This window comes from Ahaetulla prasina, chromosome 12 (assembly GCF_028640845.1).
Source record: "Ahaetulla prasina isolate Xishuangbanna chromosome 12, ASM2864084v1, whole genome shotgun sequence".
NCBI lineage: Eukaryota > Metazoa > Chordata > Lepidosauria > Squamata > Colubridae > Ahaetulla > Ahaetulla prasina.
This window is the reverse complement of record NC_080550.1, coordinates 18577282-18600145: the sequence shown is the minus strand read 5'-3', so window position 1 is coordinate 18600145 and position 22864 is coordinate 18577282. Positions and strand designations below refer to the sequence as shown.

The following is a 22864-nucleotide window of genomic DNA, read 5'->3' as shown; positions in this document are numbered from 1 at the left end:
GGAGGCTGGGACACAGTTTTATTCAACATTTTGTATCTTTTTTTTTTCCATTTCTGGTGGGTCAGCATCACTGTGGACAGTCCTGGAAGAGATTCACCCTATATCTTTCTGCTCCTTTTTCATAGGACCAAGGAATAGTAAAAGAAATAATCATTCCTAGGCAGTTCCCATTTAACCAATACCTGAGAAAATAATTAATTAAGCATTGAACTGTGGGGTTGTTGGGATTTCCTGAGCTTGGTGGTTTTCTGATGATGTTACCTAGTTTGGTAATGCAGCGTCTGCAAGAAAACCACCAAGCTCTGAGAGCACCAAGGGCTCCACAGATCCCTTTTAAGTCACTGAACTAAGTCTGGGAGGGTCTAGGACTTTTTGCTCAAACTCTTGGCATTGCTTGTTTCTCCACCAGGGTTTCGCCTCCGTGTTATTATGCCTCGGCACTTTGGGCCACAACCCGTCCATCTTGGTCCCTTCATCATGGCCATTCGTCGCAGTACAGTTTGTGTCGGGCTTCTGGGTGCACAGGACAGTTCGAAGCTCTGAATTGACAGAGCCTCCCTCTGAACTGCAGCCCTCGTTCTACTCCCACTGCAACTACATAGCAAAAAAGGCTCTAAGAGTTGTAAACCTAATCTTGCGTAGCTTCTTTTCCAAAAACACCACACTACTAACCAGAGCATATAAAACATTTGCTAGGCCAATCCTTGAATACAGCTCGCCTGTCTGGAACCCATACCACATTTCTGACATCAGTACAATTGAGCGTGTCCAGAAATATTTTACAAGAAGAGTTCTCCATTCCTCTGAAAACAACAAAATACCTTATCCCACCAGACTTGAAATCCTAGGCTTAGAAAACTTGGAACTCCATCGCCTTCGACAAGACCTAAGTTTAACTCATAGAATCATGTACTGTAATGTCCTTCCTGTTAAAGACTACTTCAGCTTTAATTGCAATAATACAAGAGCAACCAATAGATTTAAACTCAATGTTAATCGCTTTAATCTAGATTGCAGAAAATATGACTTCTGTAACAGAATCATCAGTGCTTGGAACACTTTACCTGACTCTGTGGTCTCTTCCCATAATCCCAAAAGCTTTAACCAAAAACTTTCTACTATTGACCTCACCCCATTCCTAAGATGACCATAAGGGGCGTGCATAAGAGCACAAACGTGCCTACCGTTCCTCTCCTATTGTTTCTCTTTTTTCTTCTTATATATATATATGCTTATACCTCCTTATATTTCCTCATACATATGTTTATATACTATATAATCTTTTGTGTGATGCTTGTGTATATTGTTGTGACAAATAAAAATAAATAAAAATAAATAAAAACAAATAAAAACAAAGCCCCTGAGCCCCTGCACCAATTGGCTGGCTTCAAACTCTCCTGTGGATCCAAAAACCTGACATAAACTATGCTGCGACAAATGGGCCACGGCGAAGGGACTGGGATGGAGGGGCCATGGCCCAAAGTGCCGAGGCATAATAACGCGGAGGCCAAACCATGCTGGAGAAACAGGCAGTGCCAAGAGTTTGAGGGGAAAGTTCTGGGAAGCAATGATCTATAGATGTAGCAACAGAAGAAAGCACATGATTTTTTTTTTTAAAAAAAAAATCAAAGCCCATTCATTTACTCCCCTCTTTCCAACTTTTCCATCTCTAAAACTTTGACAAGGCTGTTTGGGGGAAAGGAGAAGATATAGAATAGCGCTAAAAGAATGTGAGTATTTCCCTAACAACAGTAGGAATCTAATGCTGTACATGAGTATATAAGCCAATTGATCTCTGTCCCAAATATCTTTTGCCGCCATAAGATCTTGCCCTGTTAAATGGCTTTAAATGGCAAAAGATTAATGGGGCAAGGAAATGCTAAAGTCCAGATTCCATCACCGAGATAGCTGTTTTGTGTCAATAATCACCACCGGCTTTGCAAAATAACACAGGGCATTTAAAGATAAATAAATGCTTAGTCTTCAAATAAGCATTTATTTAGTTTCACACATCACTCTTCTTTCAAAGAATTTCACTGTGGCCTCCATTACCCCCACTGCTATTTTTGAAACATCAAGAATGGTTGGGTTGAAAAATTGGCTAAAATGTTTAAAGACAAATCGGCTAAATGCTGGAAATACCAACAGATTCCAGGATCTTATTATCATATGTGGTGGACATGCCCTGAAGCGAGGAACTATTGGATCAAAATTAACACTTGGTTAGAAGAAATGCTTGAACAACGTAATAGAGTTAAAACCTTTGATGATCCTATTGGGTATCCTACCAGAGAAAATCAGTAAAGAAAAGATATATTTGATTATACATGTAATAACTGCAGCAAGGATAATATTTGCACAAAGATGGAAAGCAGAATTATTTCCTCTCCCTTTGGAAGAGGAAATAATTAAGAAAATATTAGAATGTGTAGAAATGAATAGATTGACCTTGATAATTATAGAGAGAGAGGAGTCGGAATAGTATAAGGTTTGGAGACAATTTTATAATTGGTTAGAGAAGAGATATAGATAAATGTATTAATAGTGAATAAGAAAATGACATAATAAATGTATTATGGGGAGAGGATTATAATAAAAGAGTAGGGAAAAATCAAGAAATGATGAAGATAGGAGAAATAATAATAATAATAATAATAATAATAATAATAATAATAATAATAATAATAATAATAATAATACAAAATCCAGCATAATTATCTCATTTGCTGTATATACTGTCATTTTGTGTAAATAAAATAATAATGAGAAACAACTTGAAAAAGTCACCAGATATCAAGATTTGAGAATCAAAGTGCAGAGACTCTGGCATAAACCAGTGCCGGTGGTTCCAGTGGTACTCGGCACACTGGGAGCTGTGCCTAAAGACCTAGGCAAGCACTTAAAAGCAATTGGCGCTGACAAGATCACCATTGGTCAGCTGCAGAAGGCCACCTTACTGGGATCTGCTCGCATAATTCGCAGTCCTAAACGCTTGGGAAGTGTTCAACTAGCGATCTTTGATACGAAATCCAGCATAGTTATCTCGTTTGCTGTGCATACTGTCATTCGTGTAAAAATAATAATAATAATAATAATAATAATAATAATAATAATAATAATAATAATAATAATAATAATAATAATAATAATACACAGAATAAACACCTAGATGATACACTGAATGATTGACTATGTATTGTATGTTTGCTTGTCTATAAAATAAAAAAATATATACAAAAAAATAGAGAGAGAAAAGAATGGTTGGGTTGAACTTCAGTTTTTCACAACCATTTCAAAGACTTAACTAATAGATCCTTTTGGTGTTTTAAGTCAGTAAGTTAGTTCACAAGGCAGAATTCTGATCTTAAAATATTGTGGTCTTAGATTACCCAGAGAAGCTTCTATAAGGTGGTGTCCTCCAGATCTGCCCCATTCATTTTCCAGAATTCTCAGTCATGATGACCACTTAGTATCATAAGTATAGTAAGTTTTTATTCCAGTTATGGATTGTCTTATCTAGTGAGTGCTAAACCTCTTTCAAGTTTCCCAGTGTTGCGCTACCATCCCTTACAACGCACTGTACCGTTAAATTTGAAACATCTTACAATTTTATTTTTCTCCTGTTTTATTTCATTACATCTGTTCTTTTTATTTACTATTATTTTATTTTATTATTAGATTTCTATACCGCACCATCTCCCGAAGGACTCAGGGCGGTTTACAGCCATATTAAAATACACGATAAATACAAAATAATAAATAATATTAAAAACAATTAAAACCAAATAGATTAATGGCCCAATCACTAAAAACGGTCAAAGACCGATTTTAAACCATTTAAAATTCCGTTTAAAAATATACTTTAGGCTAGTCCCGCTCAATGAAATAATAAGGTCTTCAGTTCACGCTTGAAGGCCCAGAGGTCGGGAAGTTGTCGTAACCCCGGAGGTAGCTCATTCCATAGAGCTGTTCTTCATTATTTTGTAGAACCGACTATGTTTGTCTTTCTATTGCACATATATTACAAGTAGGCAGCAATTCTGCTATGAACTATTCTATGGTATCTGGCCTTGGTGCTGTAATAAATTGATTTTTTTTCTTTTCTTTTTCTTTCTTTTCTTTCTGGGGTGCCCAGTTTTGGCATGATTCATGATGGAGAAGGAAACCCTTGTCGAAAAGCTGAAGGTAACATCATGTCTCCCACTCTCATAGGCAACAACGGAGTGTTTTCATGGTCAGTGTGTAGCCGGCAGTACCTTAACAAGTTTCTCAAGTAAGTCCAAGCCTAGAGAATTGCATTTTTTTTTTCAAATCTGGAGCCAGTTTTTATGGAAGAGCAAAGCTTTTAGGTGGTTGCTGCTCTTTTTCAACAGCACTGCTCAGGCAGCTTGTCTGATAGATGAGCCCAAACAAGCTGGACAATACAAGTATCCCGATAAACTCCCAGGACAGATCTATGATGCCGACACACAATGCAAGTGGCAGTTTGGAGCAAAAGCAAAACTCTGCAACTTGAGTTTCGTGAAGGTAACTTTTAAATGTGGGTTATTGTGTTTTTTTTTTAAATTGCAATTTCCTGACAATGTTAGAACTTGCACCGCAGAAGAACAATGAGATCTTAGCAAGAGGTTTATGAATGAATGGAGGGGTTCCAAGCAGCTCCAGGGTCTTCGTGGTTTCTAAATCTTCAAATAGTTGGGCAAAGCCATGGCTTGTTTGAAGGGTATTTTTTTATTTTATTTGCATTTATATCCCGCCCCTCTCCGAAGACTCAGGGCGGCTTACACTATGTCAAGCAATAGTCTTCATTCATTTGAATATTATATACAAAGTCAACTTATTGCCCCCAACAATCTGGGGCCTCATTTTACCTACCTTATAAAGGATGGAAGGCTGAGTCAACCTTAGGCCTGGTGGGACTTGAACCTGCAGTAATTGCAAGCAGCTGCTGTTAATAACAGACTGTCTTAGCAGTCTGAGCCACCAGAGGCCCTTTGCTTTGGGTTGGAAGTCGAAGGGGCCCACTGTAACTGCAGGAAAAGAATTGGGCTTACAGGAAAGGGATTTGGTGAAGGACTGTATGATAAAGTGGGCACAAAATTTTCAGGAGCCAATATTATTGGAAACTTGGGGAAAAATTTGGGTTAGAAATGTTAAATTTACGCAGGCACAGAATTTAAGGGAAAATTTTTATAAAACGTTTTATAGATGGCATTTAGATCCTAAGAAATTGTCGTGTATGTATCCAGATATGCAAGCAAAATGTTGGAGATGTAACTGTGATGACACTACATATTTTCATATTTGGTGGACTTGTAAGAATATTAAGGCTTTTTGGATAAGAATTTGGTGGATTTTACAAAATGTTTTGAAAAAGAAGATAAAGTTCCTGCCGCAATTTTTTTTAATGGGAATTATCACGGACTGTACAGTAATTGAGACTAAATTGATTTTAAATCTAATAACAGCGGCAAGATTACTGATAGGACAGTACTGGAAGAAAAAAGAATTACCTACAATAGAAGAATGGATATTGAAAGTTGCCAATTTGGCTGAGATGGCAAAAATCTCAGCCTTTTTGAAAGACAATACGCAAGAAAGATACTTAAGTGGATGGAAAAAATGGATTGACTATATACAAAACAGATACCAGATGAAGAGATATCAGACTGCCTTTGAATGATTAGGATGTATTATTTCTGATTGCATTGGGGGAGGTTAGGATTTGATGAGAAATGCAGGAGTATAATTGAGTTAGGAGGAAAATTTTTTAGCATATGTTTGTTTTATTTTTAACTATACTTTGTGTTTGTTCCGGGAAGTCGGGGGGGGGGAGTGGGGAAAGTGGGGGAAAAAGCTTTTTTTTGTAAAAACTTTTTCAATAAAAAAAAAAGAGGCGGGCTTACAGGAAGACAATTGTAATTGTAGAGAGTATACAATGACTGTGTGTCCTTGTGTTGTGGAGGAAGATGAAGTTTGGGGAATAGGAATGCCTCAGTTTCCCATTTCATTCATGGCATCTATTAATCGTGGGAACAGAGCTCAGTTTTGAGGATCTGTAGGTACAACTTAACAGGGACATGGTGGCTCAGGGGCTAGGACGTTGAGCTTGTCGCTTGAAAGGTCGGCAGCTCAGCGGTTCGAATCCCTAGTGCTGCTGTGTAACCAGGTGAGCGCCTGTTACTTGTCCCAGCTTCTGCCAACCTATCAGTTTCGAAAGCATGTAAAAATGCAAGTAGAAAAAATAGGGACTACCTTTGGTGGAAAGGTAACAGTGTTCCGTGCACCTTTGGTGTTGAATCATGCTGGCCACATGACCACGGAGACGTCTTCAGACAGCGCTGGCTCTTCGGCTTTGAAACGGAGATGAGCATCGCCTCCTAGAGTCAGGAACGACTAGCACATATGTGCGAGGGGAACCTTTACCTTTTAGGTACAACTTGGAAGGAGGTCATGATGAAGATCTATTCAGTCCAGCTTGACTCCTGATCAGGGCATTTGGGTAGCTTTCTTAACAAAATTACATACGTTTGTCTCCACTCTTGGTCTAGCCAACAAACAGTTTCCCAGGAAGCCTCTCATCCAAGGGCTAATGAGTTTTGATCCAGTTTAGCTTTCGAAATCAGCCAAGGTCAGCTAGGTGCTGCCACCTGCTCAGCCACTTGGAAAAATTATAACCTTACAACCTATGAAAAACCGAAGAATAAAAGCGTAGAAACAGTAAAACATTTTACAATATATATTGCATGGGTCATACTGTATCTAGAAGAACGAAACTCTTGGAATGAAAGTGCTGGTTTACTTTGAATATGAAAGCTAAAAGTGATAATAATAATAATAATAATAATAATAATAATAATAATAATAATAACAACAACAACAACAACAACAACAACAACAACAACAGAGTTGGAAGGGACCTTGGAGGCCTACAACAACAACAACAACAACAACAACAGAGTTGGAAGGGACCTTGGAGGCCTTCTAGTCCAACCCCCTGCCCAGGCAGGAAACCCTACACCATCTCAGACAGATGATTATCCAACATCTTCTTAAAAATTTCCATTGTTGGGGCATTTACAACTTCTCTCTCTCTCTCTCTCTCTTTTCTCTCTCTCTCTCTCCCTCCCTCCCTCCATCTCCCCCTCTCCCTCTCCTTCTCCCCCCCTCTCCCCCCTCCCCCTCTCCCTCTCTCTCTTACAAAAATATACTCAGGATATATGCAAATCACTCTGGTGCCATAAAGTTGGCCATCGATGCGAGACGAAGTTTATGCCTGCTGCAGAAGGGACACTGTGTGGAATAAACATGGTAAGTTACAGAAACTGGAATAGAATGCACATCTCTTCCAGGCTGAAATGCATGTTTTTGGGGTAGTAGGTAGTTACTTCTTTTGAACATGGAATCTAACAGAATGCTATGCCCTAGATGAGAAAGGCATTTGCAAAATCCAGGTTCCAGATCCTTCTTGGTGGATGTGGAGGGCACATCAGATGGGGCAGATGGGGCAGATCGGATGAGGCACATCAGATGGGGCAGAAGCAAGCAGTCCCAGCATCAGTATCATAACTAGCAGTGGTGAAATTCAATTTTTTTTTAATAACGGTTCTGTGGGCGTGGCTTGGTGGTGTGGTGTGGCTTGGTGGGCATGGCAGGGGAAGGATACTGCAAAATCTCTATTCCTTCCCCAGTCTTGGGGGAAGGAAATTGCAAAATCTCCATTCCCACCCCACTCCTGGGGGAAGGATATTGCAAAATCTCTATTCCTTCCCCAGTCTTGGGGGAAAGATATTGCAAAATCTCCATTCCCACCCCACTCCTGGAGGAAGGATATTGCAAAATCTCTATTCCTCAGTCTTGGGGAAAGGATATTGCAAAATCTCCATTCCCACCCCACTCCTGGGGGAAGGATATTGCAAAATCTCTATTCCTTCCCCACTCCTGGGGTAAGGATATTGCAAAATCTCTATTCCTTCCCCAGTCTTGGGGGAAGGATATTGAAAAATCTCCATTTCCACCCCACTCCAGGGCAAATGCCAGCCAGAGATGGCATTTACCGGTTCTTCGAACTACTCAAAATTTCTGCTACCGGTTCTCCAGAACCTGCTGGATTTCACTCCGGGTAGCTAGTATGTACATAGTTATGCTTACAGACAGATGCTACCATTTCCTTACAGAAGTAGGGAACTTTGTGATGTTATGATTTATGTATATCTGTAATGAAAGTGCTTGTACCTAAGTATTTATATTTAAAATCAGAGCTGATAAGTAGATCCTCCTCTTCCTCCTGCTCCTCCTTGGTATGGGGAATGAGTAGAGATAATGAAACACTGCAATTTACTACTCTGCCATTTCTCTCCTCATCCTTAATTCCCATTACCTGTTTGTATCACACATCACTTGTCTTTTCCACCCATCCCTTCCCTTCCCTTCCCTTCCCTTCCCTTCCCTTCCCTTCCCCTGAAAGGTACGTTTGCTTCTAACTCATGCTTTGATTCATGGATAGCCAGCATCCTAACAAAACATGTTTTCTCTATTCCTCTTTCCTGCAGTGGTGTCGAAGGGGCCAGTGTGTACTATTTGGAGACCATGGCCCCAAACCTGTGAATGGCCAGTGGTCAGCATGGTCTAGGTGGTCAGACTGTTCTCGGACTTGTGGCGGAGGAGTTACATACCAAGAGAGACATTGCAACAATCCCAAGTAAGGCCCTGCTATGAAAAGATCTGATGTTTCTCTCATTATGTGTAATTCTGGTAGGTGACAATGGAATTCTTTTTTTTAACGTGTCTGTCTTGTCTTGTCTTGTCTTTCTATCATCTATCATCTATTTATATCTATCTATCTATCTATCTATCTATCTATCTATCTATCTATCTATCTATCTACCTATCTATCTATCATCCATCTATCATCTATCATCTATTTATATCTATCTATCTATCTATCTATCTATCTATCTATCTATCTATCTATCTATCTATCTATCTATCTATCTATCTATCTATCATCTCTTTCTCTCTCCCATCCATTGATCGATCCATCGATCCATCGATCCATCGATTCTCTCTCTCTCTCTCTCTCTCTCCCATCCATTATCTATCTATCTATCTATCTATCTATCTATCTATCTATCTATCTATCTATCTATCTATCTATCTATCTATTTATCTATCTATCTGAATATATATATATAATATTTAATATATAGATTAAAGAATTCCATATTCTTTAATATATATTAATTTTTATACATACACATACATTTATACATACATACATATGCAAAGACATATACTGAATACAAAGAATTTTATTAAAAATTAATCATCCCTTTTAATAGCTATGTTCCTCTAAGCATAGCATTTTTTAAAACTTATTTTTAATAAATGCATTAGTGGTAGCATGTTAAAAGTAAAATTAATGCAATATTTGCAATATTGCAAAAGTAGAAATTTAAATTTGTACTTTTTCTACAGTTGGCTTTGATTTAAATTTCTTACTTAGATTTTACTTGAGCTCTGTTTAGTTCAACCACCTGTTTCACACAGCAGTTAAACAAATGTTCTTGGGAAGTCCATAAGCAACACAGGAAACCTGTGGCTTTCACATATTACATGCGGAACGTTGTGTTCAGTATCATCCTGTAACTTGGATAATAATCATCAAGCAAATCTGCCCTCCATAAATTATCTGAAAAATAACTGTGTCATCCACTGCTGAAAAAGCTACTATGCCTTGTGGCATCTTCAAATATATAATTACTCACACAAAGGGCCCTGAGGCAATATCAGGTCACGCTTATCATTTTCATCCACTGTGGTCAGCCAGGTGCGTTTGCGAAGTTCACAGCTGTTTTTTATTTCTCTCCTCTTCTCCTATAGTTGATAGGTAAAATATGCTGGCCATGATTCAGGAGGCAGTTGACAGACCTCAAAAACATTAAGATTTGTAGCCAATTCTGATTCTCTTTCTCCTTCTTCTTGTGTGTTCTTCTTCTTCTTCTCCAGTGGGTAGCTGACACCACATTTAAAGGCATTGAATTCACAGCTTAATCTTAATCTTTTATCAGTCCTGAATCTTTCTGCACTGGGTGCATTAGAAATCAGAGCACACCCTATCTTTATTATTTTTGTAACTGTATAAAATACTTCTAAATTTTCACTTCACTGTAAAGTGAATTTTTAAAATTCACTTTAAAAAAATATTAATTTTTTTTTTTAGTAAAATGAATTACTTCATTGTAAGACCAGTTCTCAAATACAGCTCGTCTGTCTGGAACACACACTGCATATCGGACATAAATACAATTGAGAGAGTCCAGAGATATTTCACAAGAAGAGTCCTCCACTCCTCTGCTCACAATTAAATTTTCTAAAATTAGAAAAGTTAGAACTACGCCGCCTTCGGTAGGACCTAAGCATAGCTCATAAAATCATCTGCTACAATGTCCTACCTGTCAATGACTACTTCAGCTTCAACCACAACAAGACACAAGCACACAATAGATACAAACTTAAGGCAAACCGCACCAAATTCAATTGCAGAAAATATGACTTCAGTAACAGAGTGGTCAATGCCTGCAATGCACTACCTGACTCTGTGGTTTCATCCCAAAACCCCCAAAATTTTAACCTTAGACTGGCTACTGTTGATTTCACCCTATTCCTAAGAGGTCTGTAAGGGGCGTGCATAAGAGCACCAGCATGCCTACTGTCCCTGTCCTAATGTTCCCTTTAATTGTATTCATTTTATGTATTCAATTCATGGTTATACTTATATATATTATCTCATATGTACTCAAGAAACAAACAAACAAACAAATAAACTTAAACAGCCTTAAATGCTGCTTTTCTGGTAGCTACAGCCTCCTGATCACTTTGGTTGTTCCTTTTTCTACATTTCTCATCTACCTTGTTTTCCTGAAAATAAGACCCTGTCTTATATTTTTTTGAACCCTGAAATAAGCGCTTGGCCTTATTACCATGCACTCAAAAATCCGATTGGGTTTATTATCAGGGGATGTCTTATTTTGGGGAAAACAGGGTATACAGTGTCTTTTAGGACATACATTAGATGTATTACAGAATAGAAGAGTCAACCTCTTTTGAATACTAGTTACAATTAGGGTTCATTTGCACCTCTATAACTGTCTGGTTTAGTTCTTCAACCCAATAAGACAGACACAGACTTCAGAGGATGATTAGAACTGCAGAAAAAACAATTGCTACCAACCTGCCTTCCATTGAGGACCTGTATACTGTGCAAGTCAAAAAGAGGGCTGTGAAAATATTTACAGACCCCTCACATCCTGGACATAAACTGTTTCAATTCCTACCCTCAAAACGAAACTATAGAGCACTGTACACCAGAACAACTAGACACAAGAACAGTTTTTTCCAGAACGTCATCACTCTGCTAAACGAATGATTCCCTTAACACTGTCAAACTATTCACTAAGTCTGCATTACTATTAGTATTAGTCTTCTCATTGTTCCTATCACCCATCTCCTCCCACTTATGACTGCATGACTGAAATTTTGTTGTTTGTATCCTTACGATTTATATTGATATTGATTGCTTCCTAGTATGATTCAATTGCTTATTTGTACCCTATGACTATCATTAAGTGTTGTATCTTTTTATTCTTGATGAATGTATTCTATTCTCCTTAGGTACACTGAGAGCATATGCACCAAAGACAAATTCCTTGTGTGTGCAATCACATTCGACCAATAAGGAATTCTATTCTGTTCTATTCTATTCTATTCTATTCCATTCCATTCCATTCCATTCCATTCCATTCCATTCCATTCCATTCCATTCCATTCTATTCTATTCTATTCTATTCTATTCTATTAACTTGTCCAAGAAGTTTAAGACTGGACTATTCAGTTGAAGGTTGCTGTGTTCGCAAAGAGTTCACAATTTCTATCCAAAAAGGAAATTCATTGTTTTCTATCCCTTGTCTAGGGGACAGCATATTTTCCCAAATTCTTTAGCAAAAAGGAAGAAAGTTTCTTTTCTCTTCAACAAATCAGTGTTACAGCATTAAACTCCTGCACACCAGGGCAACAAGTTCCATCTTGTTTTGCAAATAGATGAGTCTTAGATTGTGCAAATGGCACCTGGGTTCCTATCTTGCACATGTTAGCAAGTTCTTCCCATGATGGATTTAACTGAATAGCATATTGTGAGATGATGGCAATTGGTTTGTAATGAGCTTAGCTTCTAGTGATGACTAACAATATAAGGATTTAGGCATCATTTCTCAGATAAATATTATGTGTTGATCTGAACATTTCTTCATAATGTATCCGTGCAATTTTATACAAGGAAAGAAATCCTGGATCAACTCAACTAAACCTAGCCCAGGGGTAACTTCATGGCATGTATATTTAGGAGTTGTGTGCAGGTGAAAAATGACGTAGCTCTAAAATCTGGACAATTCTTTTTTACTGAATAAATGATCAGTGATACAGAGCCATTAACCATAACTCAGTTTTGCTCAGTGTAGAACCACTTATGTCACAAGTCGAAATTCAATATAGGTAGCCCTTGCCCAGTGGTGAAATCCAATTTTTTTTAACCACCGGTTCTGTGGGTGTGGCTTGGTGGACGTGGTAGGGGAAGGATACCGCAAAATCTCCATTCCCACCCCACTCTGGGGCCAGCCAGAGGTGGTATTTGCTGGTTCTCTGAACTACTCAAAATTTCTGCTACCGGTTCTCCAGAACCTGTCAGAACCTGCTGGGTTTCACCCATGCCCTTGCCATATCATTTTGTAAGAGTCCTGGTGGTTCCTCAAAGTATCGACTTATTAGGATTGTCATATTGGAACATCTGGAGAAAACCCGACTCTGAAGGGCCCCTAGGTTTTCCCCACCCAAATCAAAACTCAAAAAGTTATTGCCTGCATGTCACATGTCCATCATGGGGGTCCAGTCAGGTCACAGTCCCATCTTTGGTCAGAGGCATGGACCAGTGAGCTTTGGTCCATGCCTCTCCAACACCTGGTGGAGCGTCCTTGACTCCCATGGGAAATAATGTTGTTTTGGCTATACATCCCTTCCCCCAGCTATCTCTACCTCCCACCTCCCATTCCCACAGCTCCAACCGGCCTCGCTGTGGCAGCTCTGAAGGTGCTCCAAAAATGGCTTCAGGCACAGGTGGTATTCAGCAGGTTCTGACCAGTTCTGGAGAACCGGTAGCAGAAACTTTTAAGTAGTTCAGAGAATCAGTAAATACTACCTCTGACTGGCCCCGCCCCCCATCTATTCTCTACCTCCCAAGTCCCAACTGATCGGGAGGAAATGGGGATTTTGCGTTACCTTCCCCTGGAGTGGGAAGGGAATGGAGATTTTATAGCATCCTTCCCCTTCCACGCCCACCAAGCCATAACCAGCTTACCGAGCCACGCTCACAGAACTGATTTTGAATCCCACTACTGGCTTCAGGGCCGACACATTTGTTTAGTGACTGTTTGAAGTAAAAAGGTGACTTACAATTGATCCTCACACTTATGATCACCACATCATGTGATCAAAATCTGAATGCTTATCAGCCGGCATGTATTTCCAATGGTTGCAGCATCCTGAGTCATCCATCTGGCTTCCAACAAGCAAAGTCAATGAGGCGGGGGTGGGGGTGCTGGATTTCCTCAATGATCTGTGCGATTCACCTAACAAGTGTAGTGATTTGTTTAACAACCATAATAAAAAAAGATCATAAAATTGTGTGTGGTCTCAGTTGCGGTTGCAAAGTTGAGGTCTATCTGTAACTAGTTAAGCCAATATATATCTCAAAACTGCAGCGAAACATCAGATTTTACAATGCTTTGTAAAAAAACAAAAAGTCATACAAGATAGCACTAACACTTAGACTTATATATACAGGGGTGAAATCTACTTACCTTCCTTACTGGTTCAAAAGTGCATGCGCACTGCGTCACATGCGCACACAGATCTTCTGTGCATGCACAAAACCTTCTGCACACATGCAGAAGGTAAAGAACACATTTACTTCCTGGTTAAAACCAGGAAGTAATGATACCCGGGCGGGTGGGCAGAGCTTCGCTCCGCCATCGCTACCAGATCGCTGAATTACCAGCCACGATCACTACTGGATTACGCAATCTGGTCTGATCCGGGAGCATTTCGCCCCTGTATATACTGCTTTACAGTGCTTTCCAGCCCTCTCTAAGCAGTTTACAAAGTCAGCCTCTTGACCCCAGCAATCTGGGTCATCATTTTACCCACCTCAGAAGGATGGTAGGCTAAGTCAACCTTGAGCCTGGTGAGATTCGAACTGCCAAATTGCAGTCAGCCGGCAGTCAGCAGAAGTAGATTGCAGTACTGCACTCTAACCACTGTGCCACTGTGGCTCAACATGCTTTTATAGCCCCCTCCAGGCTAGTGTATTGCATCAAAAAAAATTCTCCCCCATTATAAAAGTTTATTGTGCTGGAAGAGAAGTCACTTCTGACATTTCTTTCAAAGAGGAAAAGAAATCCACTGAAATGCTTACAGGTGGAGTGTTGTTGTTGTTGTTGTTGTTATTATTATTATTATTTATTAGATTTTTATACCGCCCTTCTCCCAAAGGACTCAGGGCGGTTCACAGACACAATAAAACAAAAAACAATGTACATATAAAAACAGAAATTCTGTTCTGTTCAGAAATTATTCTATATTTGGCAAATTTTAAAACAATTATAACAATTAAAAACCCCTTAAAATTTGTATCAAAAAATTAAAATTCAAACCCTTAAAATATTAAAATATAAAATTCCTACGCCAGTCCCGCGCGAATAAACAAATAAGTCTTCAGCTCACGGTGAAAAGTCCGAAGGTCAGGCAGTTGACGCAAGCTAGGGGGAAGTTTGTTCCAGAGGGTAGGAGCCCCCACAGAGAAGGACTTTCCCCTGGGGGCCGCCAGCCGACATTGCTTGGCAGATGGCACCCTGAGAAGTCCCTCTCTGTGTGAGCGCACTGGTCGATGGGAGGCATGTGGTGGCAGTAGGCGGTCCCGTAAGTACCCTGGCCCTAAGCCATGGAGCGCTTTAAAGGTAATAACCAAAACCTTAAAGTGCACCCGAAAGACCACAGGCAGCCAGTGCAGCCTGCGCAGGAATGGTGTTACAAGGGAGCTGCATGCGGCTCCCTCTATCACCCGCGCAGCTGCATTCTGAACTAGCTGAAGCCTCCTGGTGCACTTCAAGGGGAACCCCATGTAGAGAGCATTGCAATAATCCAAGCGAGAGGTAACAAGAAGGCTTCTTGAGGAGGGGTCTCACCACCGCCTCTTTCAAGGTGGCAGGGAAAACCCCTTCCAACAAAGAAGCATTAATGATCCCCCGGAGCCAGCCTCGTGTCACCTCCTGTGTGGCCAGCACCAACAGGAGGGGCAGGGTCCAGTAAACATGTGGTGGCATGCAACCTCCCCAACAGCCTGTCCACATCCTCGAGAGCCACAGGGTCAAACTCATCCCAAACAATCTCCACAAGATGAGTCTCCGCCCTCTCACCAGGATCATCCCAATTTTGATCCAAACCATCCCGGAGCTGAGCGATTTTATCGTATAGATAACCCCTAAACTCCTCGGCATGTCCCTGCAAGGGGTCATCCCGCACCTCCTGATGAAGGAGAGAGCGGGTCACCCGAAACAGGGCAGCCGGGCGGTTATCGGCAGACCCAATGAGGGAGGAAACGTAAAAACGCTTCACTTCCCTCAATGCCACTAGGTAGGTCTTAGAATAAGACCTAACTAGTGTCCGGTCAGCTTCGGAATGGCTGGATCTCCAGGTACTCTCTAGGCGTCTTCTCTGGCGTTTCATCTCCCTCAGCTCCTCAGAGAAACAAGGGGCTGGTTGAGATCTACGCTGGGTCAGAGGCCGCAAAGGCACGACACGGTCCAAAGCCCCAGCCATGGCCTGTTCCCAAGCTGTGACTAGTTCTTCGGCGGTGCCGTGGGCAAGACCCTCAGGAAACGGCCCAAGCTCCATCAGGAACCTCTCAGGGTCCATCAGGCGCTCAGGTGGGTAGCGGTCCGAAAGTCCAAGCGAAGGAGAAAATGATCTGACCATGACAGAGGCTCTGTTACTAAATCTCCTAAATCCAGATCATTTAACCACTGTCCAGAGATATAAATCAGGTCCAGTGTGCCTCCCCCAATGTGTGTGGGGCCATCAACTACTTGAGTCAGGTCCAAGGCTGTCATGGAGGCCTGGAACTCCTGAGCCGCCGTCGATGCTAAGCCGGTCGATGGCAAGTTGAAATCCCCCATGACCATAAGTCTGGGGGTCTCAATCGCCAGTCTGGTAAGCATCTCCAACAGCTCGGGCAGGGCTGTAGTCACACAGCAAGGAGCCAGGTACGTGATCAACAAGCCCATCTGACCCCTATGACCCCACCTCACAAAGAGGGATTCACAGCCAGCTATTTGAGGCACAGTGGACTCCCTCGGCTGTAGACTTTCCCTAATAACAACCGCCAACCCCCCACCCCTACCTTGGGCCCTCGGTTGATGGAATGCTCGGAAACCTGGAGGGCACAGCTCGACAAGGGGAACACCCCCTTCCGTGCCCAACCAGGTCTCCGTAATGCCCATAAGGTCTGCGGACTCCCCCTGAATAAGATCACAGATCAGGGGAGCTTTGTTAACCACAGACCGTGCATTGCACAACATCAACCGGAGGCCCAAGCTCTGAGGGTCCTGACCGCCCTGGGAACGGGTGAAGACTGAGGGGCCGGAGCACGTGATCACTTTTAAACAGCGGGCACATGCTTCCAAAGATCGATACAGCCCCTCACTTCCACCATATCTGCCTCTCCCACTTACCGTACAGATGGAACGACCCTCTAAACCTGGAACGTACCCCTCCTCCCTGCCTTCAGACCAGATGAAATAACGCCACGAGCAGGCACAGGGACTGGACCCCTCCCCTCCCCCCTCCCCGACGGGATTCACCCCTGCCCGTCTTATCCCTCTCCCCCTTAAAAAACTCCCAAAGGTTCTTCTTAGAGGCATGCCACCTCTCTGGATCCCAAGACCCTTCATTAAGGCAGGCCCTCGATAGTACGGAGGGCCATTCCTGCGAGGCGGGGGAACCTCACAGTCGTAAGAGTTCACTTGGCGAATATCTTCATGGAGAAGAAAGAAAACGGCAAAGAGGGTCCATCCCTAACTGTTTTCCCCACACATTTTCACCAGTAGGTAGCCAAGGGTCATTGAGGACCATATTAGTCATATTGCTATTAGCCTACATTCTCCTTGATTCAACAACAACTCAAGAGATGATATCGGAAAGGAGATTTCCCCATGGGGCCCTTTTCTGATTTGGAAATCTAAGCACCCAAGAAAGTTTCAACATGGCAAGACTATACCTGTAGTAGCAACTTCCATCATCTCCATTAATAATAATAAAAAATAGCAACAAGATAAATTCAAAAGCAATCATCGAGTACCCTGACAATAAGAAGAAAAACATCCCAGGGGAGAAAAATATCTGGAAATAATAATAATAAAAAAAGAATCTAAAGCGGTTCTGGCACAGCCATATTCCAGATATTGCTACAGGATGACTCTGGAATTGTGAAAGATGCTAGGAACAGTTTCTCCTGCTGAACTAAACTATATCCCAGTTTAAAAAAACCCCAAACAACACATTATTTTTCCCCAGGGTGGGCTTCAAAAATTTTAGCAAGGGGTTCTCTGCCCGGTTGCTGGGTGGGCGTGGCCACGGTGAGTGTGGCCTAGTCAGCCTCCTGCACCATGGCTGGGGGGGGCAGCATTTTTGCCCTCCCCGGGCTCCGGAGGGTTTCCTTGATCCTCCGGGAGGATGAAAACGGCCTCCCCAGGCTCTGTAGGCCCTCTGGTGGCTGAAAAGAGGCCTGTTTCTGGCCCGTTTTCCGCCCTCCCCAGCCTGCATCCAAAACAGGCTGTGTAGGGACTCCTGGGAGGGGAGGGGCCAACCAGAAATGGGATTTTGGGATTCTCCGAACTGCATAGAATCTTAGCTAGAGGTTCTCCCGAACCCCTGCGAACCCCCAACAACCCACCTCTGATTTTTCCACGACAGGTCAAAGTCATGATTTTCTGCCTAGCAATGCTGCTTTAGGGAATTTTTAATGGAAGACATGACAGACCAGGACTTCAATTTAAGCCCTGGTCAAATGGAGACCTCCCACCCTGTGATACTTTTAAGTTAAAAGGGAAGGGAAGGGAAAGAAAGGAAAGACGAGAGAGAACGAGAGATCTGAGACTGGTTTAGCAAATTTTGATTTGATTCATATGCTTGCATGCGTTCAATGGTCCCTTTGTATCGCGGACACAGGAGATAAGATAAATCAGACCAATGTATACATGCCTGATAAATGAGAATTTTTCTGGTTGATCAGCAATTCTATTCAGCAAGCAATCAGGTATTAAATAGCAGATCGTTCTTGGTTGTTGTTTTTTGTTGAACTTAAACTATACTAGATTCATTGTTCAGGCAAATGAAACAAAACCCGCAATTCCATGCAGGTCACCATAGATTTAAATGATTTGGCTTGTTTTTTTTAACTTTTTAACTTTATATTTATATTAAATAATAGAAACTAGTATGACGCTAATGCATCCAGCAGTTAATTATCTATTCCATACTTGTTATTGCAAACGGATTTTCTTTTTCTTTGCAGACCTCAACATGGTGGCAAGTTTTGCCAAGGCTCGAGTCGCATTTATCAACTTTGCAACGTTCAGCTCTGTGCATCAAACAGTCCAGATTTCCGAGCCCAGCAGTGTGCTGAGTATAATAGCAAACCTTTCCGTGGATGGTACTATAAATGGAAACCCTACACCAAAGTAGAAGGTGAACCAGATGCAATAAGGATCAATTTTGGTGAAGAATAGAATAGAATAGAATAGAATAGAATAGAATAGAATAGAGATTGGAATAAATAGAGAATGGAATGGAATGGAATGGAAGAATAGAATACAATAGAATAGAATAGAAATGGAATGGAATAGAATAGAATAGAATAGAATAGAATAGAATAGAATAGAGATTGGAATAAATAGAGAATGGAGTGGAATGGAATGGAAGAATAGAATAGAATAGAATAGAATAGAATAGAATAGAATAGAATAGAATAGACCTTGGAGGTCTTCTAGTCCAACCCCCTACTCAGGAAGGGAACCCTATACCATTTCAGACAAATAGTTGTCCAATTTCTTCTTAAAAACTTCCTGTGTTGGAGCATTCACAACTTCAGGAGGCAAGTCATCCCACTGATTAATTGTTCTAACTGTCAGGAAATTTCTTCTTTGTTATAGGTTGCTTCTCTCCTTGCTTAGTTTCCATCGATTGTTTCTTGTTCTGCCTTCTAGTGCTTTGAAGAATAGATTGACCCCCTCTTTTTTGGGGCAGCCCCTCCAATACAATACCGTGTAACCTCTAGTCCTTCTTTTCATTAAACATGTTGATTTAAAGCCATCATAGCCGATCAATACAATATGCAGTAAGATTCCATCACTTAAACAAAAAAGAAAATATAGGTAGTCCTTGTCTTACAACAATTAGTTTGGTAGTCTGTTAGATGTTACAACAGCACTGAAAAAAATGCCTTCTGACCATTTTTCACACTTCCAGCCATTAAGGATACCCACAATCATGTGATCAAAATTTGGACATTTGGCAACCAGTTTATATTTATGATGGTTGCAGTCAGTGGTGGGATTCAAATAATTTAACAACCGGTTCTCTGCCCTAATGACCAGTTGGGTAGGCGTGCCTTGGTGGTCATGTGACCGTGTGGACGTGACCAACTCAACATCACTTTCGTCGATGGGCACTTTCCCTTAGCTCTTACAATGTAATAAGGGTTAACCAGAGAGGCAATTTCTCTAACAGGGCAATAAAAGATTAGGCTAGAAACACCACCAGAATGTTTCCTTCCTGCCTTCCTTACAGGATTAGCCCTGTAAAGTGGAAAAAAACAAAATAAGATTTCTTCCAACAACCGGTTCTCTGAACTGCTTAGAAAGTTAACAACCGATAAGTGCGAACTGGCTGAATCCCACCACTGGTTGCAGTGTCCTGGGGTCATGTGATCACTTTTTTGTGACCTTCTGATGAACAAAATCAATAGGGAAGCCAGATTCACTCAACAACCATGTTCCCAACTCAACTGCAGTCATCTGCTTCTTGACATTTTCTTTGATATTGTTTGGTGAAGCAGCTTTTTAGGTATTTGAACACGAGCCTTCAAACCAAAGCGCCACTTTAAAAATATGCACCACTTCACAAAGATGTTTAAAAATAAGGCTGACACTCATTGATGATTTTGTACCATGAACAACTCGACAGAAAATGATTTGTCTTTGATAATTGCATGCTTACCGCCCAACTATGTAAGACAGCTGCCTTGCACAAGTGATCTTCATCTAAGTACTTACCTTGAAAAAAATGATCCCAGATATTCGGTTACAATCTGGGAAGGGATTAATAAATCAAATGTGCAGATTTGGTGGAAGTGGAAATCAGGAAAGCTGATTCCAACCCACATTAAAAGATATTGCAGACTACATTACCAAGTAGTTCAAAGGAGTATGAATACAGTAGAGGGGTTTTGCTTCTTCCATTGTATTGCTGCCTGGTCAGTTAAGTCTTCAGGTCAGTATATTGTATTGGACATTTTGGTCTCTTTTCAGAGGAAGATCGCTGCAAACTCTACTGTACAGCAGAAGATTTTGACTTTTTCTTCGCCATGTCGAGCCGAGTAAAGGATGGGACCCCCTGCTCACTTTATAAAGAAGACGTGTGCATTGATGGGGTTTGTGAAGTAAGATGAAACTCAGCATTCTGTTCAGTATAAAATTTTTAGCTTGGCTATAAAGCATATATACCCATGGCAGGAGTGCCAGACGTGGCACTGTCACCAGCTGCTCTGTCGTGTCCCACTCCTCTTCTGACAGCCGGGTCGGGGAAGTCTGTATCAAGCGTGGCCACAAAGCCTCTGCAGCTTTGCCAAAGTTCTGTCAGAGTTCTCAGGGCAGGCAGGAGTCCAAGATGTGACTTCAGCAATCCAAATTAGACTTTGCCTGACTCAAAGAATGCCAGAAAGCAGATCCTTTATATAGGCCATGGGGTGTGGCTCCATGACTCAGCACTTATCCAGGCATGCCCCTCCCTTCCTTTTGCTGACGTTGCCTCTCCATTCTCCGGAAGCGTGGATCCATCCACCCTCTAGCTGCCGGCAATTCCAGCTCATGACTGGCTTCATGTTCCTCATGTTCACATGCTGTGGGGGAGGGGTTTATTTGCTCAGTTTGTCCGGGCACGGTGCCAGGACTGGGGGCCGAAGGCATGCCAGGCCATTCGTCTTGCTCGATCTGTCCGAGTATGATGCCAGGACTGGGGGCTGGAGGCATGCCAGGCCGTTCGTCTTCATTATCCGTCTCTGGCTGAGATAGCAGGAGATGAGAGGGGCCCGGCTGCGGAGAGGGGGGCGAGCGAGGCACAACATGCTCTTCCAGGTTCTGTGGTGTGCATGTGTGCCAGGCAACTTATCTGGCGCACATGCACATTGTCCATCTGCTCTCTTCCGGTGCGCATCGGACAGCTGGTCGACCAGTTGGCCATTGCGCATATATGCCAGACCAGCTAGCCGCTGCGCATGCGCGGCATGGAACTCGGAATAGCAGCACTGGAACCAGCACTGGCCAGCTGCTCTCTTCCGGGTTCTGGAGCATGTGCATATGCATGCTCCAGTTTCGGCACTCGTTGCCAAAAACATTAGCCATCACTGATATATACTTTGCTTGCAACATCATCCTGTGCTTGTTGCAAATGTTGTTGACCTCTACGTTAAACAATTCTCTGTTGGACATCTTATAGAGCTGCTTCTGATGGATTAGCAGAATAGGCACAGTAGACTCACATAAAACAAAGTTGGGTAGTTTAAGGATCAGCATATAAATCTTTTATAGAAGTCAGCTGATGTCTTAACAAGTTGTGTGAACCAAGTCAGAATATCATATGTGTTTTGGGGGCAGTATATATTAAGTAAGCTTTAAACAGCCACTGTTTAGGCTGTTTAGATGTTGAATGAACCCACTAGCTGTTTTTTCAAGTAAAGGAGCAGCAGACCTTTCATAAACGGACGGACAGATTGATGGATAGAAAGACAGGCAACAGCTTTCTTCTACCTGCTGTTCTTTCACTCATTCTCCCTTGTTGTTGTTGTTGTTGTTGCAGCAAGTGGGGTGTGATCATCGCCTTGGATCCAAAGCTGCTCTGGATGCTTGTGGAGTTTGCAAAGGAGACAATTCTTCATGTACATTCTACTCAGGCCATTATTTAACCCAGCATAAAACTAACAGTAAGAAAATAATTTCCCTGTGTAATTAAGTCAGTGCTTTTCATAACTGTCCCCCCTTCCATTACTGTAACAGTCTTTGTATGCTTTCCACCAAATGTTCATTTGGAAAACACAAGTTGGGAGGGAGACTGGTGTAGTAGGTGTTGTGCTCCATCAGCAGCCTACGGAGCTGGCAATGGAGTCGGACAGCGAGGAGGCTGAGGTGAGGCCAGGGCCATCGGGAAGTGAGGTGCGGACTCCAGAACCTCCAGAGGCTGATAGTAGTGAGGCAGAGGAACAGGAGGAGCCTGTTTCTAATGCACGCATGAGAAGAGCTGCCAGAAGGCAAGAGTAGCTCAAGCAGAGAGGACAACTTGGGAGTAGGGCCAAGAGATGATTGGCCACTCCCATAAGGTTTAAAACAGACCAGCACCGGTGTTTCAGCTTTGCTGGAAAACAAGGTTATAGCTGCGTCTTCTGCTTCATCTTCTGCTTCGTATACGTCTTTGTTTTTGTGGCTTC

At 41.9% G+C, this 22864-nt stretch overlaps 1 protein-coding gene across 1 annotated transcript in view; it reads left to right on the top strand.

Annotated features, from left to right (window-relative positions):
- Positions 1-22864, top strand: part of ADAMTS18 (ADAM metallopeptidase with thrombospondin type 1 motif 18) — a 132418-nt gene that overhangs the window by 62359 nt on the left and 47195 nt on the right. Inside the window, exons 9-15 of the mRNA XM_058154984.1 lie at positions 4136-4273; positions 4374-4527; positions 7216-7311; positions 8553-8701; positions 18680-18852; positions 20694-20824; positions 22240-22363. Coding sequence (XP_058010967.1) covers positions 4136-4273; positions 4374-4527; positions 7216-7311; positions 8553-8701; positions 18680-18852; positions 20694-20824; positions 22240-22363 — 965 coding nt within the window. The remainder of the gene's footprint in view (positions 1-4135; positions 4274-4373; positions 4528-7215; positions 7312-8552; positions 8702-18679; positions 18853-20693; positions 20825-22239; positions 22364-22864) is intronic.